This window comes from Dromiciops gliroides, chromosome 6 (genome assembly GCF_019393635.1).
Source record: "Dromiciops gliroides isolate mDroGli1 chromosome 6, mDroGli1.pri, whole genome shotgun sequence".
Classification (NCBI taxonomy): domain Eukaryota; kingdom Metazoa; phylum Chordata; class Mammalia; order Microbiotheria; family Microbiotheriidae; genus Dromiciops; species Dromiciops gliroides.
In genome coordinates, this window is record NC_057866.1 from 209,087,027 (window position 1) to 209,109,069 (window position 22,043).

A 22,043-nucleotide genomic window follows, 5' to 3' on the forward strand; every position below is an offset into this window, starting at 1 on the left:
GTTACCTATGCAAAGCCCCGATCCTGAGACCTGTGAAAGAGTTAAATCGTGACCCTGGGTGAGGCAGGCAGCACTAGGAGTGGTGGAGTTAGTGAAGTTGGTAGAGAGGGCAAGGCCCTCATAATAAGGGGGGCTAGGGTCCCTCTGGTTGGAGAGCACCGGGGGCCTCGGCTGGGGGCGGCTAGGGTCCCTCTGGTTAGAGAGCACTGGGTTAGGGCCGACTGGGAGAGGGGGAAGATCGCTTATCCGAGCTTGAAAATGACCCCTCTATCTTTCCCCGGTGAATACCAGCGGAGCCCCCAGGTTAGGCCCGAGATCCATTGATCAGGAGTTTTCTTTTTCCCATGGTCAGTAAAGGAAATCTTAAGTGGTAGGGATAACCCGGGAGTAAAGGGGGTATTTCCCGGAGGTTGATAGCAGGCGTTAGCTTCGGCATCAGGCCGCTTGTAGCTCCTTTTAACAACAATTAAGTCCCAGGAGGAGGAGGGTTCCCAGTAAGCATCTCCGGTGGTCTCACAGCCCCATGCGGCACAGAAGTACTCGTTGTAGCCCCCGCATTGCTCTGCCAGGCCTCGGTTCCTACCATCTTTAGGGCAAACGTAAAAGTCTTGCTGCCCTAGGCGGCACCTAGCAGTGGGGCTACTGCATCCGGGGGCGGTCATCTGTTGCGGCCGGGTGCCATGAAGGCTGGTGTTCAGCCGGGCTAGATCAACCCCCGGTATGTCCCAGGTGTCCAATCCTGCTGCTAGCTGGCAGAAGTCTGGGGTGAGGACGGGCCACCAAGTGCCAACGGCATGGGTTCCGCCCACTTCCCAGACAACTTCCCCGGTTTGGGATAACACCTGCCACTTAAGTTGCCTTATCTGGTGGGGGGAACCCTCCCCGGCCCCTAACAGCACTAATATTAGGAAGAGGATACAAGTCTTATTTTTAGCGGGTTCGGAGTGCGTTGGACTTTCCATTCTTTGGGGTCAGGTCTTGCTGGGTCGTCCAGGCCTGAAGAGGCTGGTTTCACGTGGGAGGAGATATCAGAATCAAGAAAGTTTACGACAGGGGGTGGCGCCCCATAAAGTATTTCAAAGGGAGTTAAGCCTAGGGGCCCGGGGGTATTCCTGGCCCGATATAGGGTCAGGGGCAGGAGGAGGACCCAGTCTCTAGAGCCAGTTACAAGCGTTAATTTAGTTAAAGTCTCCTTGATTGTTCTATTCATACGTTCTACTTGCCCTGAACTTTGGGGTCTGTAATTCCCGATTCCGTTTCCTGTCTCTCTCATCCTGCTCTCTACTACGCCTGTTATCTCTCTCATCCTGTGTCTCCTGCATTTCTAAAAAGGCAGAAGGCGTCTCCCTGTATCACTTGCTTGACCTGTGCCAAATTAGTGGGGCGTTTTGAAGCCCCGCGGAGACCCGCTATAAGCAACTGGCGGTAGAGACGTAGGTGCTCCCTACCTCCTGGTGTGTTGAAATCCCAGTGGGGTCGAGTCAAGGGAAAAGCCTCCTCTATCTCATTGGGCAATTGGGTTGGTCGCCCATCTTTGCCCGGTACATTCTTCCGGGCTTCCAGGAGGACTCTCTGCTTCTCTTCCGAGGTCAACAGGGTCTGCAAAAGCTGCTGACAGTCATCCCAGGTGGGCTGGTGAGTGACTAAAATGGACTCAATTAGGTTAGTTAGGACAGCGGGATCCTTAGAGAAGGAAGGGTTATGTTGCTTCCAGTTGTAAAGGTCGGAAGCAGTGAAGGGCCAGTATTGTGGCCGGCCGTTAGGGCCCTCTCTCAAGGGAAAGGCCTGGGAGGTTTGACTTAGCGGCGGCTCATGACGGTCCCTAAGCCTCCCTGCAATGGGGGAAGGAGTCAGGCTCCTCCTGTTCTCTTCAGGACACAAAGCCCGCAGCCACACCCAAATTTATCTCCCCAGGGGTAAGGGAGACCAGAATGAAAGGTGGAGATCCCGAAGCTAGCTCAGTCCTTTGGTTCTACTTATCTCTCTCTACCTAGAGAGGTTTAGTTTCTCAAGGAGAAGATTCCTCAATGTGCCCCAGAGAACTTCTGGGGAACTTTGGGCCCAAACAAAATCATCATTCCCTTGAGTATAGGTGAGGTAATGCTTAGTATATTACTCACCAGGGCTCTTTTGTCTAAGGTGCTGATTATCCTGTGGAAAAATACTAGTAAAATCAAGTAAAGGATATCTATACTTTTCAGGGAAAGTTTACATCTAAGTGATATGGTGGGAAAATGGGGTACGGTTTGGGGTTGGGGTTCTTGGGAATTCCTCTTTAAAGAATTACACCCTCTTGCACACAAAACGTAGTTAGAATAAGGTGATAGTTTATTTAGGAGCAAGGGAAGGGAAGGGTGGGGGGAGGGAAACCATGAAAGAAATCCTTGGACTTTTCATGGGAAGATTTGGCATAAAGCACATGGCTCAGAGGTACCAAATCTCCTCGAACAGGAGACCGGAAGGTACTTTTATAGAGGACTGATGGGGGTGGCCCATCTGCCCATGAAAAGTTCCTTTAGTGAGAGAGGACCATCCCCCACTGGTGGTAGCTGGGGGAATTGGGTGAGCAGTGGAGGACCATCCCCCACTGGTAGTGACTAAAGGAATTGGGTGAGGGGTGGCTACAGATCCCTCTTCAGAACACAAAGGCGGAAGCCACACCCAAATTTATCTCCCCAGGATAAGGGAGACCAGAATGAAGGGTAGGAATCCCAAGCTAGCTCAGTCCGATTTGGTTCCTCTAGGCATTATCTGTCCTCTGGTTTAGTTTCTCAAGGAGAAGATTCCTTGGTGTGCCCCAGAGAACTTTTGGGGTGCTCTGCACCCTATGACATAAGTATGGATAGGTTATAAATCCATTATATTAATCAATGACCTTTATCAAGGCAGCAAAAACAAAAAAGTAGCATTAAAAAAGAAACATGTTTAGAGCTGCTTGTTCCTTGAAAATACTAATAAAGAGATAAGGGGTTTAATTTGAGGACTTTTTTCAGGTCCCAGCTGTGATTTAGCTGATAAAGGGTATGTCCTGGTGAGGAAGACCCCTCTACTGATGCAGGTTGGCACCTTCTCCCCTTTTAGTTTTCTGGGGTCCTGAGAAGCTAAGGGTAAATAAAGAGTCCATGGTCCCACTGCCAGTGTATGGACCACAATTGCAATCTCTTTACACCAAGTGCTGCTAATATTGCCTAAAACACAGGATGCTTCGGGAGTTGCTTCTCAGGTCCCTACCTCATGGCTTCCTCTCTATAAAGGAACGTCAGTGAGGTGAACTTTATTTTTCACAGGTGTTTCCTTATGGTTTCTACATTATTAGGAAGTATATATAAATACAAACTGAGTTTCTGCAATATGATACTGACAATTCTTTTGTTTCTGAAAAGATATTTTGAAGATATCTTTCAATTCACCCAAGCTGTTGACTCCCTTTCCTGCTTCCCCACAATTTGATTGTCTGAAAGAAAACAAACAAACAATAATTTTCTATTGCCTTTATACTAGATAAAGTGTTGGCTCCCTGAATGGATACATTCTTGACTTCTGTGACACACAAGATGATCGGTTGGGTTGGGAAAAATAAAGGATATATTGTTAGAAGACTACTTATTTAAAGTCTTAATAGACTCAAGAAATCAGATGTTTTTATGAGTACTTTTGATTAATTTTTGTTTTCTTTAGTGTATTCTCATCAGCAATAGAAGCACCATGGCAAGTGCTGAAATTCCATTAGATTCAAAATCCACAGAAAGTTCAGGAGTGTAAGTATTTGCATAAAAATTCAGGATCTTCCTGAAAAATAAATAATTAATATTAAACATAGTATGATAAGTTTTTAAATTTCCACAAGAGATGCAAGGAAAAGTCACTGTGCTACCTCAGGCTCTTCACTCTTTCCTTGACAGCTCTATTGTCATGACTTCAATTCAACATAAAAGTGATTCTCTAACAGACACCTCCAGCCTCAGCCCCTTCCAATGTTCTAATCCTGTGGTTTTCCACCTGCCTGCTGGTGATCCCTCTGAAACCTCAAGCTCAACGTGTACAAAGTTAAACCCCTCTTTCTAATCTAAAAAGATACCCACTTACTAGCTCTATGAACCTAAGTTTGTCACTTCTATGGGCTTCAACTTCTGTCTCTGTAAAACAAGGGAGCTGGACTCAGTGGCCTATAAGGTCACTTCCAGGTCTAAATCTGGGACTAGTTTTTTTGTTTTGTTTTGTTTAGTGAGGCAATTGGGGTTAAGTGACTTGCCCAGGGTCACAGAGCTAGTATGTGTTAAGTGTCTGAGGCCGGATTTGAACTCAGGTACTCCTGACTCCAGGGCCGGTGCTCTATCCACTGCGCCATCTAGCTGCCCCTGGGACTAGTTTTTATGTAGCATTGTACCTTCTTACCTACTAACACAAGATACTGAATAATGGTAACCTTTTTGATGACTCAGCTAAGGAGGAGTGGACCCTTCCAGCCCAGTTAAGATAGGGAGCCCCAGTTTAAAAATAAAGCAGTTGAGAGATAAGAGTGTCTGGTGTGAGGAACAGCTAGGAGGCCAGTGTCAATGGGTTGTAGCATTAGACTGGAAAGGTAGGAAGGGACCAGTGTATGAAGACTCTAAAAGGCAAATGGGAAATTGTCTGTTTGATCTTAGAGGTAATAATAAGCCACTAAAGTCTGTTGAAGGGGGTCAGAGGGATGTACCATGGCCAGGACTGTGCTTTAGGAAGCTCACTGACAGCTGAGTGGAGGATAGACTGAAATGGGGAAGACTTATGGTCAGATCAACCAGCAGGCTATTTCAGTAATGCAGGTGGGAGGTGATTGTGAGGGCTTGTACCTGGTTGGTTGTCAGAGGAGGGGAGGTGACTTATATGTGAGATGTGACAAAGTTGGAATGAAGAGATGAGGTTTGGGGGTGGGGTAGCTATTGAGCTGAGTTTGGGACATGTTGAGTTTATGGTGTCATGAGGTAAAGATGTGCAAGAGGCAGTTAAAGATACAAAAGTGGAGGTCAGGAGAGAGGTGAGAGCTGGATAGGTAGGTCTGGAAATCATTTGCATAGGAATCATCATTGAAATCACCACCGGGGGACAGCTAGGTGGCACAGTGGATAAAGCACCAGCCCTGGATTCAGGAGAACCTGAGTTCAAATCCAGCCTCACTTACCAGCTGTGTGACCCTGGGTAAGTCACTTAACCCTCATTGCCCTGCAAAAAAAAAAAAAAAAAAGGAAATCACCACCAGAGTTTAGGAGATTAGGTATAGTAGATAGAGCACTGGCCCTGGAGTCAGGAGGTCAGGAGTTCAAATCTGGCCTCAGACACTTATTAGCTGTGTGACCCTCGGTAAGACTTTCAGCCTGATTGCTTCAAACATCTGGGGCCATCTCCAGTCATCCTGATGTTTATCTTGCCATGGTATGAAGATAGCTCTGGAGGAGAGAGTGAGGCTGGTGACTTTGCACAGCTCTTCCTCATAAACCATGGCCCTCTTTGAGAAAGAAGGAGAAACAACCGCTTAGGAGATCACAAAACAAAATAGTATAGAGAGGGAAGAGAAGAGGGCCCATGACGCAGTTTGGGGGAATTCCCAGTTCCTTAGCAAAAGAAGCCTGCATGAAAATTCAGGCAAAGACACTTAAGGGACACCAGATAAGAAGGCGGAGAACCAGAAGAGAGCAGTGCCCTGAAAACCTAGGGAAGAGGATAACCAATGATGCTGAAGGATTCAGAGTGGTGAAGAAGGATGAAGATTTTTAAAAGGTCATTAGATTTAGCCATTAACAGTTTTACTACTAGGTTGGAGAGAGCTGATCCAGTTGAATGATGAAGCTGGAAGCTAGAATTGAGAGTAAGAAGAGATTGCAGAAGGGCAGTGGAGGCACAGATTGTAGACAGTCTTCTCTGGGAGTTTAGCCATGAATGGGAGGAGATGTGTAGGCTGATCAACAGCAGGGATAGACTGATCAAGGAAGGATTATCTTTTGGAGATGGGGAGTCATAGAAGGTATTTGCAGGTAGCAGGAAAACTGCCAGTAGAGGTAAGAAGAGACTGAATTTTAGTGAGAGTCTTGACCTCAGACACTATTGAGATCCAATGACCACTGGATATTCCCATACTGCTGTACTTCTCTTCTTAGATCTGTGATTTTGTCTTCATTAGTAAATCTTTCCTTGCTTTGCCTGACCACCTAAAGGGCTCTTTTCTGAATCAGTGCATGAATTTTAATATTTGTGATGACTTGATATCATATCCTTCCTGTCTAAAGCCCTTATTTTCCTAACTGTGTGCTACTTTTATAATATTCTGTCCTATATAATACAGATTTTTCCATATTAATGAGTTACTGTAGTCATAATAATTCTTCCATCATTAAGTATCAGCCCAATTAATTGAGCTTAATAGTGTAAATAGAACTTTTTATTGGAGACTCAGTGTTATTTACACATTATCCAGGTTTCCTGTGGGTTTTGCAAATAATTTTTACCAAGACTGCACCAGACTGATCTGAATGAGTTAGTTGATTCTGCTTGAATGTTTTATTGATAAATTAAATCCAATTAATTTAAAATTTCCTAAAGCCAGACAAAATGTACTTGGTTGATTATGGATATTTTCTGAGTACCAAGAGTAACTAACTTGTGGACTTGTAGCTATAGAACATATCATTTCATTTCCAAACAGAAACATCCTCCATAATAGCAAGTCGGCAGAATCTGGACTATCTATAGACTACCTCTATAAAATGGACTATCCAGAAATGGGGTTATGTGTAATAATCAATAATGAGAACTTTCACCCAAACACTGGTATGTATCATAACATTTTTTTGTTTTCCCCACATTCCATCAGTGACAGTGGATAAGTTATTGTTGTCAAACACGTGCAATGACTTGTGCATTAGGGAATGGGCAGTACCTCTAATGCTAGTGGCTAAAGTACAAGCCTGATCACCTCTTTAAAAGATTTTAGGCCCAGAATTTAGGTTGCTTAGGGTTTCCTTGCAGCCTTTACTGAGAAGCATCATGGAGAACTAGAAAGGAGCTCAGACATCATCTAGTTGAATCACCTCATTTGTAGACACTGACCTTTCCTTTGCTAAAACACACTGTTAAGGAACAGTTTCGAAGGTGAACAAGGTTACAGGTTCATCTGGGTTTCTCTTTTGGTGGGGGTCACCAAATAGTACCACTGCATTATTTAACCAAGATTTTAAAATGGCTGAGACTAGCCACATATAATCTTTTATTTGGAAGTCTAATCCAGCAGCTCTGCTCTACAGAGGTGGAAGGTGAGGCACAGAGAGGTTAGGTGATTGACTTGGCCAATGTTGCACAGCTAGGGAATAGCAGAAATGGGCCTCAGTGTTCTTACCCTTCCACAATGCTGGTGCTCTCCCAGGGTTTCAGATTAAGATCAGCATATTGTCATTGCTAAAAAAGAAAAAATAGTGAGCAATGAAAATATCAGCTGAGGGGAGTTAACTTAATGATGTGAAGAATAAAGTCATGTGGTTTAGAACAAAGCTAGTCTTTCTATTAAAGAATTTGGGCACCTTTTCTGTCCATAGCACTGGTCCAAGGTGCTAGGTATGGGCAATGCAAAAGAAATACTGGGTCAAAGAATATATACAATTAAGTAACTTTTGGGGTTTAGTTCCCAATTGCTTTCCACACTGGCTAGAAATTCCAAATTGCAACATTGGAACTGGTTCATAGCTATACCAATAGTGCATTGATGTATCTGTTTTCCCATAGATATACCAATATTTATCGTTTTGTCAATGTTGCTAATCAGTTGGGTGTGAGATGACAATTTAGGGTTCTTTGAATTTGCATTTTTTAATCATTAATACTTTGGAACATTTTTTCATATGGCTAGCTTGAATTTCTTCCTGTGAGAACTGCCTCTTCTTATCCTTTAACAGTATGTCAATTGGGCAATAGCTCTACAGCTACATGGCCAAATTGTTGAGCACTGTGACTGGAGTCTGGAAGGTCTAAATTCAAATTCAGGTTAAAACATTCACGGGGCACCTAGATGGCGCAGTGGATAGAGCACTGGCCCTGGAGTCAGGAGGACCTGATTTCAAATCCAGCCTCAGACTCTTAACACTTACTAGCTGTGTGACCCTGGACAAGTCATTTAACCCCAATTGCCTCACCAAAAAAAAAAAAAAAAGACATTCACTAGTTTGGTGATAATAATGACACCTACCTCCCAGGGTTATTCTAAGGATTAAATGAGATAACATTTGAAAAATGTTTAGCATAATGTTTGGCACATAATTGACACTTAATAAATGCTAACTATCATCATCACCACCTTTCCTCAATTTGCTTTCAAAACAGTATTTTATTATGAAACTGCAACTAAACAATATCTTTCTTTTCTAAGACATGCCATCTAGGTCTGGTACAGATGTTGATGCAGCACACCTCAGAGATGCATTCAAGAGCTTGAAATATGAAGTCAGGGATAAAAAAGATCTGACATGTAAAGAAATAATAGAATTACTGTACAATGGTAAGTAATAATTTATAGAATGATTACAAGTTAGGTTGCATGCTCTTAATTAGCCATTACCCAGGGCAGTAGAAGGTGGGATTATGCAAGGCTTTGTATGAATACATTCTAACCCTGGGGAAATCTTGAAATGTACCTCACTTTCTGAAAACAAGAAGTGAGCCAGAGGACTTCTTAGGGCCCCATTCCAAACCTCTTTCATTTTATTGTTTCAGCAGAACTAGTTCTGAATGGATGTTTTTGCTTTTTTTTAAAACATATTTCAAGTCTCTAAAGAAGATCACAGCCAGAGGAGCAGTTTTATTTGCATCATTCTAAGTCATGGTGAAGAAGGAAAAATCTTTGGGACGGATGGATCTATTGAACTGAAAGAATTCACATCTTTCTTTAAAGGGGATCAGTGCAGAAGTCTAGTAGGAAAATCAAAGATTTTTATTATTGAGGTAAAACATTATTTGGGGGCTGGTTATTCACTTTGTGGATCATCCAAAAGTCCTTTAGCTTTCCTCATTCTCAAGGATGCCCTAATTTGGAAATTTTTGCTACTCTTTATTTGAAAACGTCACTAAACAAAGAATGGTAAGAATAAAAATGAAATTCAGCTGTTAGTTTATTGATTGCCATTTCTTTCTGCCATCCCTGCCCATGATCAATGCAGAGGATCCTGAATTGTCTGATTTTTAGATGGGTAACCAGCTCATAGAGACATGTTAAATAGCTATACCATGTTTAGACATGTCAGTGTATAGAACATACTGAGGTCTGAGTCCACCTGCAATCTTGTATTAGTTTCTGGGTGCCATGTTTTTGGAAGGATTCTAAAAAGCTGGAGCACATTTGGAGCAGTGTGAGCAGGCAGCTGTTGGGACTCAGATGCAAGTCGTGTGTGTTGCTGTGTGTCCTTAAACTGGAGGAGACGATGGGGATATGATATGGGGACAGGATAACTGTCTTCAGGTCTTTGAGGGCTGTCACCTGAAAGCACTAGAGCTGTTGTGCTTGGCTCTAGAAGACAGAACCTGGGATGGTGGGGAACAGTCTCAGAGAGGAGGATATTCTCTCAGTATAAGGAATATATGTGTCTAGGAGTGCCCTGGGATGTCCTGGGAGAGATCTTCTAGTGGAGGCTGAATGATGGCTTATAAGAAGTGTGATAGAGGATATTCCTGATCAGACATAGATTAGGTGAAGTGAAGTCCCTTTCTTCTCTGAGATTGTGTGATTCTAAGCTAATAGCATACTCACTTCTATTCTTAAAATAATAAAGTCCCGGGCAGCTAGGTGGCGCAGTGGATAGAGCACTGGCTCTGGATTCAGGAGGACCTGAGTTCAAATCTGGCCTCAGACTCTTAACAATTACTAGCTGTGTGACCCTGGGCAAGTCACTTAACCCCAATTGCCTCACCAAAATAATAATAATAAAAATAAAGTACCTCTGATTGTTCAAAAGTTCTCAATAATTAAGATAAATTGTTATTTTGGTCCACTGACAAAGACTAGAATTTGTGATTTTCTTTCATGTATAGAATAGCTAAGGAGGGAGCATTTGGCCTGGGAACCAGGAGCCCTGAGATTAAATGCTGCCTGATATACACTGGCTTTCTGACCCTGAGCAAATCAATACACTTGGCAGAGCTCTAGACATCTCTCAAAGGCTAAAGTGATAATCTGCATTGGTAAAGAGAGTTTCCTCACCTGGGAATTCCCTCTGTGAGATTTAAAATTGGATATGTGAGCATTAAACTCCCCCTTTTAACTTTTCCCTCATATATCTCCCAGACCACTAAGAAAAAGAAGCCTCTGAGCTTTAATCAGTGAGGGATTAGTTTTTATTGCTTGGGAATTAATTAGACAAAAAAAGGTGATACCAATTTGGGAAATAGGAAAGTATAAATACAAATGAATAATCTTAGATCCAAGCTTAGTCTATTTTCCTTTATAAAATTCACCGAATCCCAAACTGCCCGCCAGGCTGAGAACCAGCACACATGCATGCCACCACGGCTAAGTTTAAAAAAACCAGAGAGAGACCACTTCCATTCCTCCCTCAGTTTTTAAACTAGCATCCCAGAATTTGATGCCCTCGGACATGGTGTGCTTGGCCAGCTCTCCGGGCAGCATCAGGCACACAGCCGTTCTTCGTGGTCTCCTCCCCAAAAGGGTGATCCTTCAAAAGCCACTTCAGTAGCATGCGCTCAACTCTCAAATGATTCAGCTAAAAGTTCCATTTTTTTACCACATTCCCCCCTTTGTTTCATTTGAAAAACAAATGAGTTTGTTCAATGAAACACCTCTATCAGTGAAATCAGGGATCCAGTCCCAGTCCATTGACCACAGTATGAACAGTTACTCATAACCATGTTTTATAGCTAATATATTTCAAATAATGAGACATAGGATTCAGTTGTATATGTCTTTCCTGCTTTAAAATCAAAGTAAAAATGGCCTCTAGGGCAGCTAGATGGCACAGTGGATAAAGCACTGGCCTTGTATTCAGGAGGACCTGAGTTCAAATCCAGCCTCAGACACTTGACACTTAACTAGCTGTGTGACCCTGGGCAAGTCACTTAACCCTCATTGCCCCACAAAAAAATAAAATGGTCTCTAGTAGATGTCAGACAAAATCAGGAGCGGTTTTCTGAAACACTTGGCTGTTGATTCTGGGAGCCACAGATAGAAAAAAAAAAATAGTGACAATAAAAATGAAAACCTAATGATTGGCTGTGAATTTTTAATAAATGTTTTGTTTTTGTTGCTGTTGTTGTTTTTGGCCAGGAGATAAATGAATAAGAATTTCTATCTCTTAGAATCCTTGAAACTGAACCAATACCTGGGAAGGACGTTAATTCTTTTTGGTCCACTAGATGGTACAGGTTCCCCCCTGAGGCCACACTCTAGGCCTGTTCTATAGAGCAAAACTTTATAAACTGTGGATCATGACTCCATATGGGGTCTTGTAAATGAATGTGTGGGTCAAAAAAAATTTGGCAACATTAAAAGTTTATGTATGTGTATTTTGTATACCTAAATGCCTGGGGTCACGTAAAAATTTCTTGGGTGAAAAGGTTTTCAAGTGGAAAAAGTCAAAGAAGCCCTGCTACAGAGAGAGAGCTAAAAAGAAAAAAAAAAAAGAAAAAAAAAGAAAATATTTCTGACCTAGAATGTGACGCCCAGAAGGCATATACTAAAGATTTTGAAAATCTTCAAAAATTCACTTGACTTCAGACATGATATTTTCTTTTCTTTTTCTTTTAACTAGGCATGTAGAGGCAAAGAATTGGATTGTGGTGTTCAGCCAGACAGTGGCACTGATGACTGTGGCACTCAGGAGAACACGACACGCCAGAAGATACCTCTTGAGGCAGACTTCTTATGTGCATATTCTACAGCCCCAGGTAACAAACAGCTATGAAAAATTGATATTTGTCAAAATAATGCAGATTTTTAATCACACTGAGACTGATTTTTTTTAAGTGTTAATGCTTACAGGAAGGGCTATAAATCAATTGGTTAGAGAATAGTGTTACAAAGACTGTTGTCACTATTTTAATTCCAGTGGGATCCAGTTAACTTTGTGTCCAATAATCACAACTCTTCACCTCAGCTCTTAATCATATATCACATTCATCATTATGCTTTTGGTGGTAAAACAATTACAGTAGCACAGTATAGCAACCCTGGTGCTTGGGGCTCTGAAGCCCCAGGTTAAGATTCTGGCTCTGCTATGCAAGAGCCGGGTAACCCTAGGAAAGGCATTTAACCTCAGCACTGCCCTTTGTGAAATGGGGGGAATCATACTTGGTGCTACCCAGTATCGCATATTCCTATTAACAATCTTTCCCTGTGGCCAGTGGAACCTACTGGAACCCATACTTGGTTTTTGGATTGTTTTCTCAGTAACTTCATATTTTTGGAATCATATTTCATATTTGTGGAATCAGCAGCTTCAACAATTGTCACTCTGACACTTTGTGGGTTTTATTTTTTTGTAGGCTACCGTTCTTTGGGAGATGAGATGGCTGGCTCTTGGTTTATTCAGTCACTTTGTGCAGTGCTGAAAGAGCATGGTCAGAAGCTTGAGATTATGCAAATCCTCACTCGAGTCAACAGGAAGGTGGCCCTGGAGTTTGAGTCTAAGAACTCAGAGGTTCCCTCCCATACAAAGAAGCAGGTGCCATGTATTGTGTCCACGCTTACTAAGGAACTCTTTTTTTCCTCCTAAGAAAACATATATGTATATGTATACATGTATATATATATATACACGTATGTGTATATATACACACATATATACATACATGTGTGTATATATACATACATATGTGTGTGTACACATGTGTGTATGTATATATATAAATACACACACACACACACACACACACACACACACACACACACATATATATATATATGCATTTTACTTTGTATGCCAAGCCAGGGAATCATGGGTCTGAGGACTGTATATCCTTGGTAATTAAAACCGTACACCTTGAACCTAACTGGTATGGTCATGGGTGGGGTTGAAGGGTTTGGGGGAGAACCACCATTTTTCCACTGAATAGGACCTTTTAATAGAACCAATACTTTGCTACCTCAAATTCAGTTAGTTTAAGTAGAATCTAATTAGGAATTAATATACTGAGTTTGTAAAGAAAAAATGGATAATGGCATTTGTTATAAGAAGAAGCTATCGTATCTCCAAAACGTTAAGAGTAATTAGAGATTTAGGGAACAGAACTCTTACTAGTGATATATGATCATGGGCTTTGTTTTGTTTTGGTTTTTTGTTTGTTTTTGTGGGGCAATGAGGGTTAAGTGACTTGCCCAGAGTCACACAGCTAGTAAAGTGTCAAGTGTCTAAAGCTGGATTTGAATTCAGGTTCTCCTGAATCCAGGATTGGTTCTTTATCCACTGTACCACCTAGCTGCCCCTGATCATGGGTTTTGAAGGGGTTATAGAAAATGTAACACTTTTTAAAGTATATTTTTAAATTGGACCACTAATGCATTGTTGGTGGAGTTGTGAACTGATCCAACCATTCTGGAGAGCAATTTGGAACTATCCCAAAGGGATATGGGGCTTTGCATACTCTTTGACCCAGTAATACCACTACTATATTCTAAAGTGATCATAAAAAAGAGAAAAGGATCCATGTGTACAAAAAAATTTCTAGCAGCTCCCTTTGTGGTGGCAAAGAATTGGAAATCAAAGAGATACCCTTCAATTGGGGAATGGCTGAATAAGTTGTGGTATATGAATGTAATGGAATACTATTGTGCTGTAAGAAATGATGAGCATGCAGATTTCCAAAAAACCTGGAAAGACTTAAATGGACTGATGCTGAGTGAAGTGAGCAGAACCAGGAGAACATCGTACACAGTTAACAGCAATATTGTGTGATGATCAGCTGTGATAGACATAGCTCTTCTCAGCAATACAGTGATCCAAGACAATTCCAGAGGACTCATGATGGAAAATGCTCTCCACATCCAGAAAAAGAACCGTGGAATCTGAATGCAGATTGAACCATACTGAGTGGGATATGGTGCGCTTGAGTCAGGTCAGACTCTGAGGTTGGGGTCTGGAAAGTACCCAACTCCCAGTCCCTGTTACTGTTAGACCATTCTGTCCATATTCCATGCTGTTGCTAAAACACACCTCTCCCTGCCCTTGTTCTGTGGCCAAGCAGGAGAGCTGTCTCCTGTTAGTGCAGATACACACTGATACTACCTCTCCCTTCTTGCATTCCTAAGCTCTAGCTCCTGGTACCATCTCTCCCTTCTTCCCCCTTACCTCCTCCTTACACGGGTGGAGTGCTTTCACCCTTTCCCCCTCCCCTTCTCTCAGCTTTTGGACCTAGCTGAGCATGCATCCATACTGTGATCACAAGCTGAACAGGCATACTGGGTGAAACAAAATTGGATGTTAGATTGAAGCTCACTCTGTGCACGAGGGGACTGCCCCCTCAAACTTCCATTAAAAGCCAACTCATGAGCTCATCAGCATGCTCCTCATCTCTTGCATGGAGTCACCCATTCTCATGAGAGTGAAATAAATCTGTCTCTGCTTGACTCAGTGGTCTCCTCAAATTATTTGGGTAAACTGAGACAATTGTCCCATACACATATTATTTTCACTTTTTTTTCCTTTCTTGAGGTTTTTCCCTTTTGTTCTAATTCTTCTTTCACAACATGACTAATGTGAAAACACATTTAATATGATTGCACATATTTAACCTATATCAGAATCTTTACCATCTTGGGGAAGGGAAAAAGATGGGAAGGAGGGAGAAAAATTTGGAACTCAAAATCTTATAAAAATGAATGTTGAAAACTATCTTTACATGTAACTGGAAAAAAAATACTATAAAGATTGAAAAATGGGCAGCTAGGTGGCACAGTGGATAGAGCACCGGCCCTGGAGTCAGCAGTACCTGAGTTCAAATCCAGCCTCAGATACTTAACACTTACTAGCTGTGTGACCCTGGGCAAGTCACTTAACCCCAATTGCCTCACTTAAAAATAAATAAATAAATAAATAAAGTCTATTTTTACTTAACTATGAAAGGTGGCATGGCATAATGAGTAAAAGGATTGCCCCGAGTCAAGAAGACCAGGTTTGCAGCACTGTCTGAGATGTGTTACCCCAGGCAAGACTTCTCAATGCCCCAGGCAATGAAGACTAAGTTTTAGACTAGTTTAAGATCAGCATAAGTGGAGTGAATTTCCATTCTAGGAGTTCCTTCCATAGACAAGAAACTTCCAAAAATGAGATCAATCATCCTGACCCAGATTTTTAAAGTGAATTTATAAGTATGCACTCAGTTTTAGTCAAGTGACAAATCAGTGTCTAGAGACTAGCAGTGGTAGGTTTTTACTTGCAAATTTCTTATTTGGAAATAAAGAAGGGAGACCTCTAGATAAAGTTTTTTGTCTTTTTTTTAATGTACACATTACAATTCCATTCTTAGTTTCTGAACACACAAGGGACATGGGACTAGGGTTTTTTATCTATCAAACAAAACTCATTTGAACATGAAATTTAGAAACCAGAATTCTATTTTGGAGAAAAGGTGGGTGAATTCAGTGTTATCTACGAGCCATACTTAATCATCAAGGGCAAACAGGATTCATTCCCAAGGTGCTGAAATGCTGCTTGTTCACCAGCATAAGAGGGGTGCCTGTCCCTATACTGATCAGAAGGCCTGGCTGACAGCCAGCAGAAAGGCATGCAATGACCTGCTGTCTGAAAAACTGAAAAGTGACAGCAACAAAAATTGAAGAGATGTTAGGGATACAACTTGAAGCAACATTGTGTGTATAGGGTAGTTTTATAAACCAACCAATGGCCTGATCAGTAGCAGTTTGGCACACAATAGTCAGTGAGGGGCTGGGATACTTACTTGAGTGGAGACATCATGGACCCCATGAGAAGGAGGTAAAAAGAAGTACAGACTAGATGTTCAGGCCAATGGATGCACAGAAAGAATGGCTCTGGTCACAGCTTCTTCAAGTCCACAGTCTTCATAACAAAGAACAAAGCCAAATGGATACCAGGTCAAAGTTTTCCAAAGATCATTGAGGACCTAGCTAAATATTCTAGAGAATTCATGATGAAAAATACTCTGCACACCCAGAAAAGGAACTGTGGAATCTAAATGCAGATTGAACCATACTATTTTCGCTTTTTTTGTTTTGTTTTGTTTTGTTTTGTTTTGTTTTGTTTCTTAGGGCTTTTCCCTTTTGTTCTGATTCTTCTTTCACAACATGATTAACATGGAAAATTATCTATGCATGATAAATCATTTTCAGAGACATTTATAAAATCATATGAAAACAACAGCAACATGTCATTCCTTTCTAGAATCTTCAGTGGATTTATTGAACATAGACCCTAAAATAGAATCCTAGATGTAGAGCTGAAAGGGACCCCAAAGGCGAGGTCGCCTAGTCCAACTCCCCTGTTTTACAGAGACTGAATGAGATTGAGTGATTTGTCTAAGATCACACAGGTAAAGAGCCTTCGAAGGAGCGCTGTGCTCCCAGGACTTTGTGCTCGATTTACTAGGCTGTGTTTTCAATTTTACAGATAAAAAATGGGGGAAGACTGCACAAAGCAGAAGGGGGCAAAGGAGGCTCACAAGGGGGCAGGGAGATTAGTGAGGAAGTAGAAGAAAGTAGAGTGTCAAGCTGGATGTAAAGTTAGAATGATGGGGACCCCTCTTGAAATTGTGATCTTGGCTAATCAGGATATTGGGTCTTAGGGCAGAGAATTCTTCAGAATTGAAAGGTGTTTGGTAAGGCAGTAGTGAGGTGTGACAGTGAGTTGAGCCAGCACTTTGGGCTTCCAGACTAATCAGTAAATGTTCAAGTCCAAATTTTGAAATCCAGGAAATGGCCAAGGGAACACTTAAAAAGATGGAGATGGGGCAGCTAGATGGCGCAGTGGATAGAGCACCAGCCCTGGAGTCAGGAGGACCTGAGTTCAAATCCGGCCTCAGACACTTAACACTTACTAGCTGTGTGACCCTGGGCAAGTCACTTAACCCCAATTGCTTCACTAAAAAAAAAAAAAGACGGAGATGTTTATTTCAAGGATATTCATGATCAGATGAAGGCTAGAGCATTACAGCAAATTCACTGCTTATCTTAAATCAGGAGCCCCATGTGCAAAACGAACATTATGGGTCCCCCACTTCTTGCAATCAGGGATACACTGTGGGCTTTGTCAACCACTCTCCATTTGACTTCCAAGGCTTGACAATGGAGGAAAGCTTTCATGCCCCTATGGTTTTTGCCACTGAATCCCCCCCCATAGTTAGGAAGTTTCCCATAGAGTATCATGATAAAACACAGTTGCCAACCAACATAGGCCTGGCTGTCCATTTTCACTCTTTTATGATGACCTTTCCTTCTTTGAGGAAGTAGCCCAGGACTCATGTTTTATGACTGCCATACAAGCATTTTATGAAGTTACTACAGCACTGCTATACTCTTAACACCCCTAGTCATTCTGCCAGTACCTGTGAGATTGTAGAACAAGGCAATAAAGAAACTGGTTAAGCAGAAAAAGCAAGTGAAGCAGAGTATCTCTGGCCTCAGAGAGATGTTCCCTCTGACTTCTCTGATCAAGAAAAAGCATTAAAAAACAGTCAACCTTCCCAAAGCCAGATGCAACATAAAAACAATCTCACAGCCTTGTACCTCACAATAGCCACAACATCATTTACAATGGGAGGTTTGCTTCCACAGAGTCCTGCACTGATGCCTCTCTGCAATGTGGAAGTGAACCTAGGTTCTCAAAAGTCTACTTAAGTGTATGTTCTGGTAGGTTTTACCTTGTAGGAAGGGCTTTGAGGACAGTCCCAGTGTCAGCCTATGACTGCTTTCCAAGGTTCACCTAACTTCAGAGAGGCCACATTCTCCTTAATTAAATAGGATCATCATCCTAAGAGCATTTAAAGGGAAAACTGGAAGGAGAACACTGGTAGGTTGGCTGCAAGGTAATGAATTTCTCAAGCTTTCACAACTCCCAAAACAAAGAAACTATAAAATGCCCTTCAGTGTCATGAAGTCCCTGTTTATTTCTACAGTTTGGGGAAAGTGACATAAGGGTGTTAAAAATTACATAGGTTTTATCTGGAAAGACATACATGAACTGATGCAAAGTGTAGAGGGCAGAACCAGAAGAACATTGTATACAGTTAATAACAATGTTATGCAATGATCAACTATGAATAACTTGGCTCTTCTCAGCAATACAAAGATCCAAGGCAATTCCAAAGAACTCATGAAGGAAAATGTTATCGACATCCAGAGAAAGAACTGATGGAGTGTGAATGTAGATTGAAGCATACTATGTTCACATTTTTTATCTTTTTTGTGTTTTTTTTTTTAATTTGGGTTTGTTTCTTCTTCAACAGCCTTTTCTTTCTTTCTAGTCTTACATGATTACATATAAGCTATTTAAAATTCTTTTTTAGGGAGAGGGGAGGGAAGAGGAGGGAAGGAGAAAATTTGGAACTCAATTTTTTTAAAAGGAATGTTATCGTCTTTCCATGTAGTTGGAAAAATTAAAATACTATTTAAAAAAGGGGGGGCAGGTAGGTGGCACAGTGGATAAAGTACCAGCCCTGGATTCAGGAGGACCTGAGTTCAAATCTGGCCTCAGACACTGGACACTTACTAGCTGTGTGACCCTGGACAACCCACTTAAACCCAATTGCCTCCCCCCCCAAATAATAATAATAATAATAACAACAACAATAACAATAATAACATATGTTGTAGCCCACCTATAAACACTGATTTAACCCTGTGCCCTAAATTTGAGATCCTTGTCTAATGATTACCAAGTGGACATGCTACTGGTGTGACTGATAAAAAATTGAGAAATGTAGTTTCTGGAATATTTAATAATTTTATTAATAAGGCCAGAAGGTTATTAATAAGAGGGTGGTCATTTTCCATCTCTCTCAGACCAAAGACAATTATGGCAGCAGGACTCAAAGTTATATACCCTTCTAAACAGTAGGTGGTCAATGGAGTGAGAGTGACTCATAGAAAAATTATCTCTACACAGACCACCCCTAGCTATACCAGACCACTCCCAGCCTTGGGCTTTCTTGACAAAAGGATCTGTATCCACCCAAGTTTGAGTAGAACACAATGAGCTTCTCTACCCTAGATTAAATTCCTTGCAAGGTTGGGTGGGGTCCCACCAATATCAAGGAGAATTAACGCAATCTCATTACCAGTTATGTCCTAAAGGGAAAACTTAGACTTAGTCTGGATTTTGGAAGGGGGCAGAGAACTCTGAATCTCCCTAAGATATTGGTTATTAATTATAATTTAAGGTTGCCCCTAAATGGAAGGGTAGCTCAAGGCTCTTTTTTGAAAGCTTTTATATCCCTTAAAGTCTAGGTGCTACATTAGAATTTTTGTCTTACAACTGCTACAATAAAAAAATGTTACTTTGAGTGCTTTTACCCCTAAAATTTCATTTCTGACAAGTCAAATGGTTTTCAGAGTTGGCTTTATTTTATGTCCCAAAGCAAATGAGACACTTGGTTGTCTTGCCTTTCTGTGGTCCTTTTAAGCAGAGGTAAAGACCACATGGAGATAACTGTTACCAACATTTTGTGCAGAGGATGAGGAGGTATACTCAGAAATTAGATGAAGGAACTGGTAAGTCCTTTTGTGGTAAATCAACTTTCACTTTAATAATCTGCCACTTCAAAACAAAGCTGGGCATCAGGAAAGACACTGGAAACTCTATTGGAAAATATGGCACAAGATTAAGAAAAGAAAGACTAAAGGCTTATGGACTGCACAGAACCCCAATCTATATAAAAACATTAAGACCTTCTTCATGAAGAGAGTCAGAAGATGGTTAAGACAGAGCCAATGATTGTTGTCAATGTGGAAGTCATTGTGGATTAAACAGTGTTTGATCAGAAATGTGTCTTGGTTGAGTAGGAAGGAAGAAAGCAAGAAAGCACCTCCAATGTGCCAGGTATCACTAAGAGCTTTCCATATATTTACTCATTTAATCCTCACAATAAAGCTGGGAAGTAGGGCTATGATGATCCCCATTTGACATATTAGAAAATTGAGACAGATAGAGGTTTAACTTGCCTAGAAATACACAACCAATAAGTGTCTGAGGCTACATTTGAACTCAGGTCTTCCTGACCCCAGGCCCAGCACTCTATCCACAGGAACATCTATCTCCTCTGCCTCTAGAGTAAAGATCAAAATCTATAACAAAGTGACAGTTCAATAAGCTTTTAATGGTATAAAATGGGAAAATGATAAAGAAACAAGCATGGACATGAGCTACAACCACTTCCTACTGAAGTTAAACTAATATAAAGGAATCTCTATAATAAGGAAAGCTTTAAGAGTCTGGAAACTCCCTCATCCAGCCAAAGACTGGATTTCCTTGCCAAGAAGAGGAACATGGCTGCCAAGGACAGCACCAGTTTAGAATATGAACTGAATCTGCAAAACTTTACAGAGATGACTGGTAAAGGTTGTAGGTAAGCAGTATTGTCTCATAAAATAAGCAAGAAATAATGGTGGGGAAAGTTAGTTTGAACAAAGCTTGTTCCCTCCCAACCAGGGCCTCTTACAACTCCTTTATTTGCCTTTCCAAGAAGAACCTGTTAAGTTAAACTCCCATGTAGCCTCATCTGCTTTTTGTTTTCTGGTTTTGTTGATAACAAGGATGTCAAAAGTGATTTTTCACACAGTGTCTCCATCATCATTTGTTAGTGTGTATTGATCTTTGCTTCATGGTTTGTCTAGAGAAAAGAGTTTCAGCATGCAAAATACATCCATAAAAATCCAAAGAATATTTCTACACAAAAATAATATAACCTATGAGTTAATGATAGGAAGGGAAGTCCCCTTTAAAATAATTAGAAATTGCAGAGAATCTGGGGGTCAGTCCAGCAAGGCATAATTAAAACCTATATAGGTGCAATTACAAATGTTCCTAAAAGACCAAAAAAAAAAAAGAACTTAAAAAGTAAAAGTTTTTATTAAATGGTATTGCTGTGCTATGTCGATATGTCAAAAATGACAATCCTACCTAAGTTAACTTATGGGCTTGGTGCTATACCAATAAAAATACCAATGGAATCCCTGACTGAGCTAGACAATTTAATCATATCCAATTAGAAGAAATTAGGATCTAGAATATCAAGGGGAATAAATAATGGGGAAAAGGGAGGATGGAAGGAGAATCAAGCAGTTCTAAACATCACTTTGTAAAGTATTGATCATTAAAACAACTTGCCTCTAGTTAAAGAATAAAATAGGTTAGACAAGGAAGAATCATAAATAATTGTTTCCTATGAGAAAGACTTATAGGAACTAATGCCTAGGTTCTTTTTGTTAATCAGAAAAGTTAGACATCAAATATCCTATCACAATAACATTGGCATCTAGAGAGCTCAAGGTATAGAGCACTGGGCTTGGAATTGGGAAGAATCATCTTTTTGAGTTCAAATCTGGCCTCAGGCACTTATTAGCTGTGTAAGCCTGAGTAAGTCACTTTACCCTGTTTGCTTCAGTTTCTCACCTGTAAAATAAGCTGGAGAGGGAAATGGCAAACCACTCTAGTATCTTTACCAAGAAAACCCCAGGGTAGCTAGGTGGCACACAAATCCGGCTTCAGACACTTGACACTTTCTAGCTGTATGACCCTGGGCAAGCCACTTAACCCTCATTGCCCTGAAAAAAACCAACAAACAAACCCAAATGGGGTCATGAAGAGTCTGACATGACTTAATTCTACAACAAATCATTATAATTTTCTAATAGAAAAAAAAATCCCAGTAATAATAGCAGACAGCTTCCATGAACAGCAAGAGACAGGCTGTTTCTTTATATTATCCTTTGTGAGCAAGAAAGGGTGAAAGAAAGTACAAGAATAAAGATGATCCTTTTATTTTTATGGCATTTCTTTCCATTGCATTTTACCATAATCGTTAGAATAATATCACACTTTGGGGCA

The 22,043-nt window shown here is 41.0% G+C and overlaps 1 protein-coding gene across 1 annotated transcript; it reads left to right on the plus strand.

The window, feature by feature from the left end:
• The first annotated feature begins 1,361 nt into the window (after nucleotides 1-1,361).
• On the plus strand, nucleotides 1,362-12,743 carry LOC122732206 (caspase-3-like). The gene is made up of 8 exons (XM_043972323.1): nucleotides 1,362-1,635; nucleotides 2,994-3,058; nucleotides 3,679-3,758; nucleotides 6,680-6,804; nucleotides 8,393-8,521; nucleotides 8,789-8,964; nucleotides 11,781-11,916; nucleotides 12,514-12,743. Exons 2-8 carry the CDS (start codon nucleotides 3,053-3,055, stop codon nucleotides 12,741-12,743), a joined length of 882 nt encoding a protein of 293 aa, XP_043828258.1. The 5' UTR covers nucleotides 1,362-1,635; nucleotides 2,994-3,052.
• Nucleotides 12,744-22,043: the final 9,300 nt, after the last annotated feature.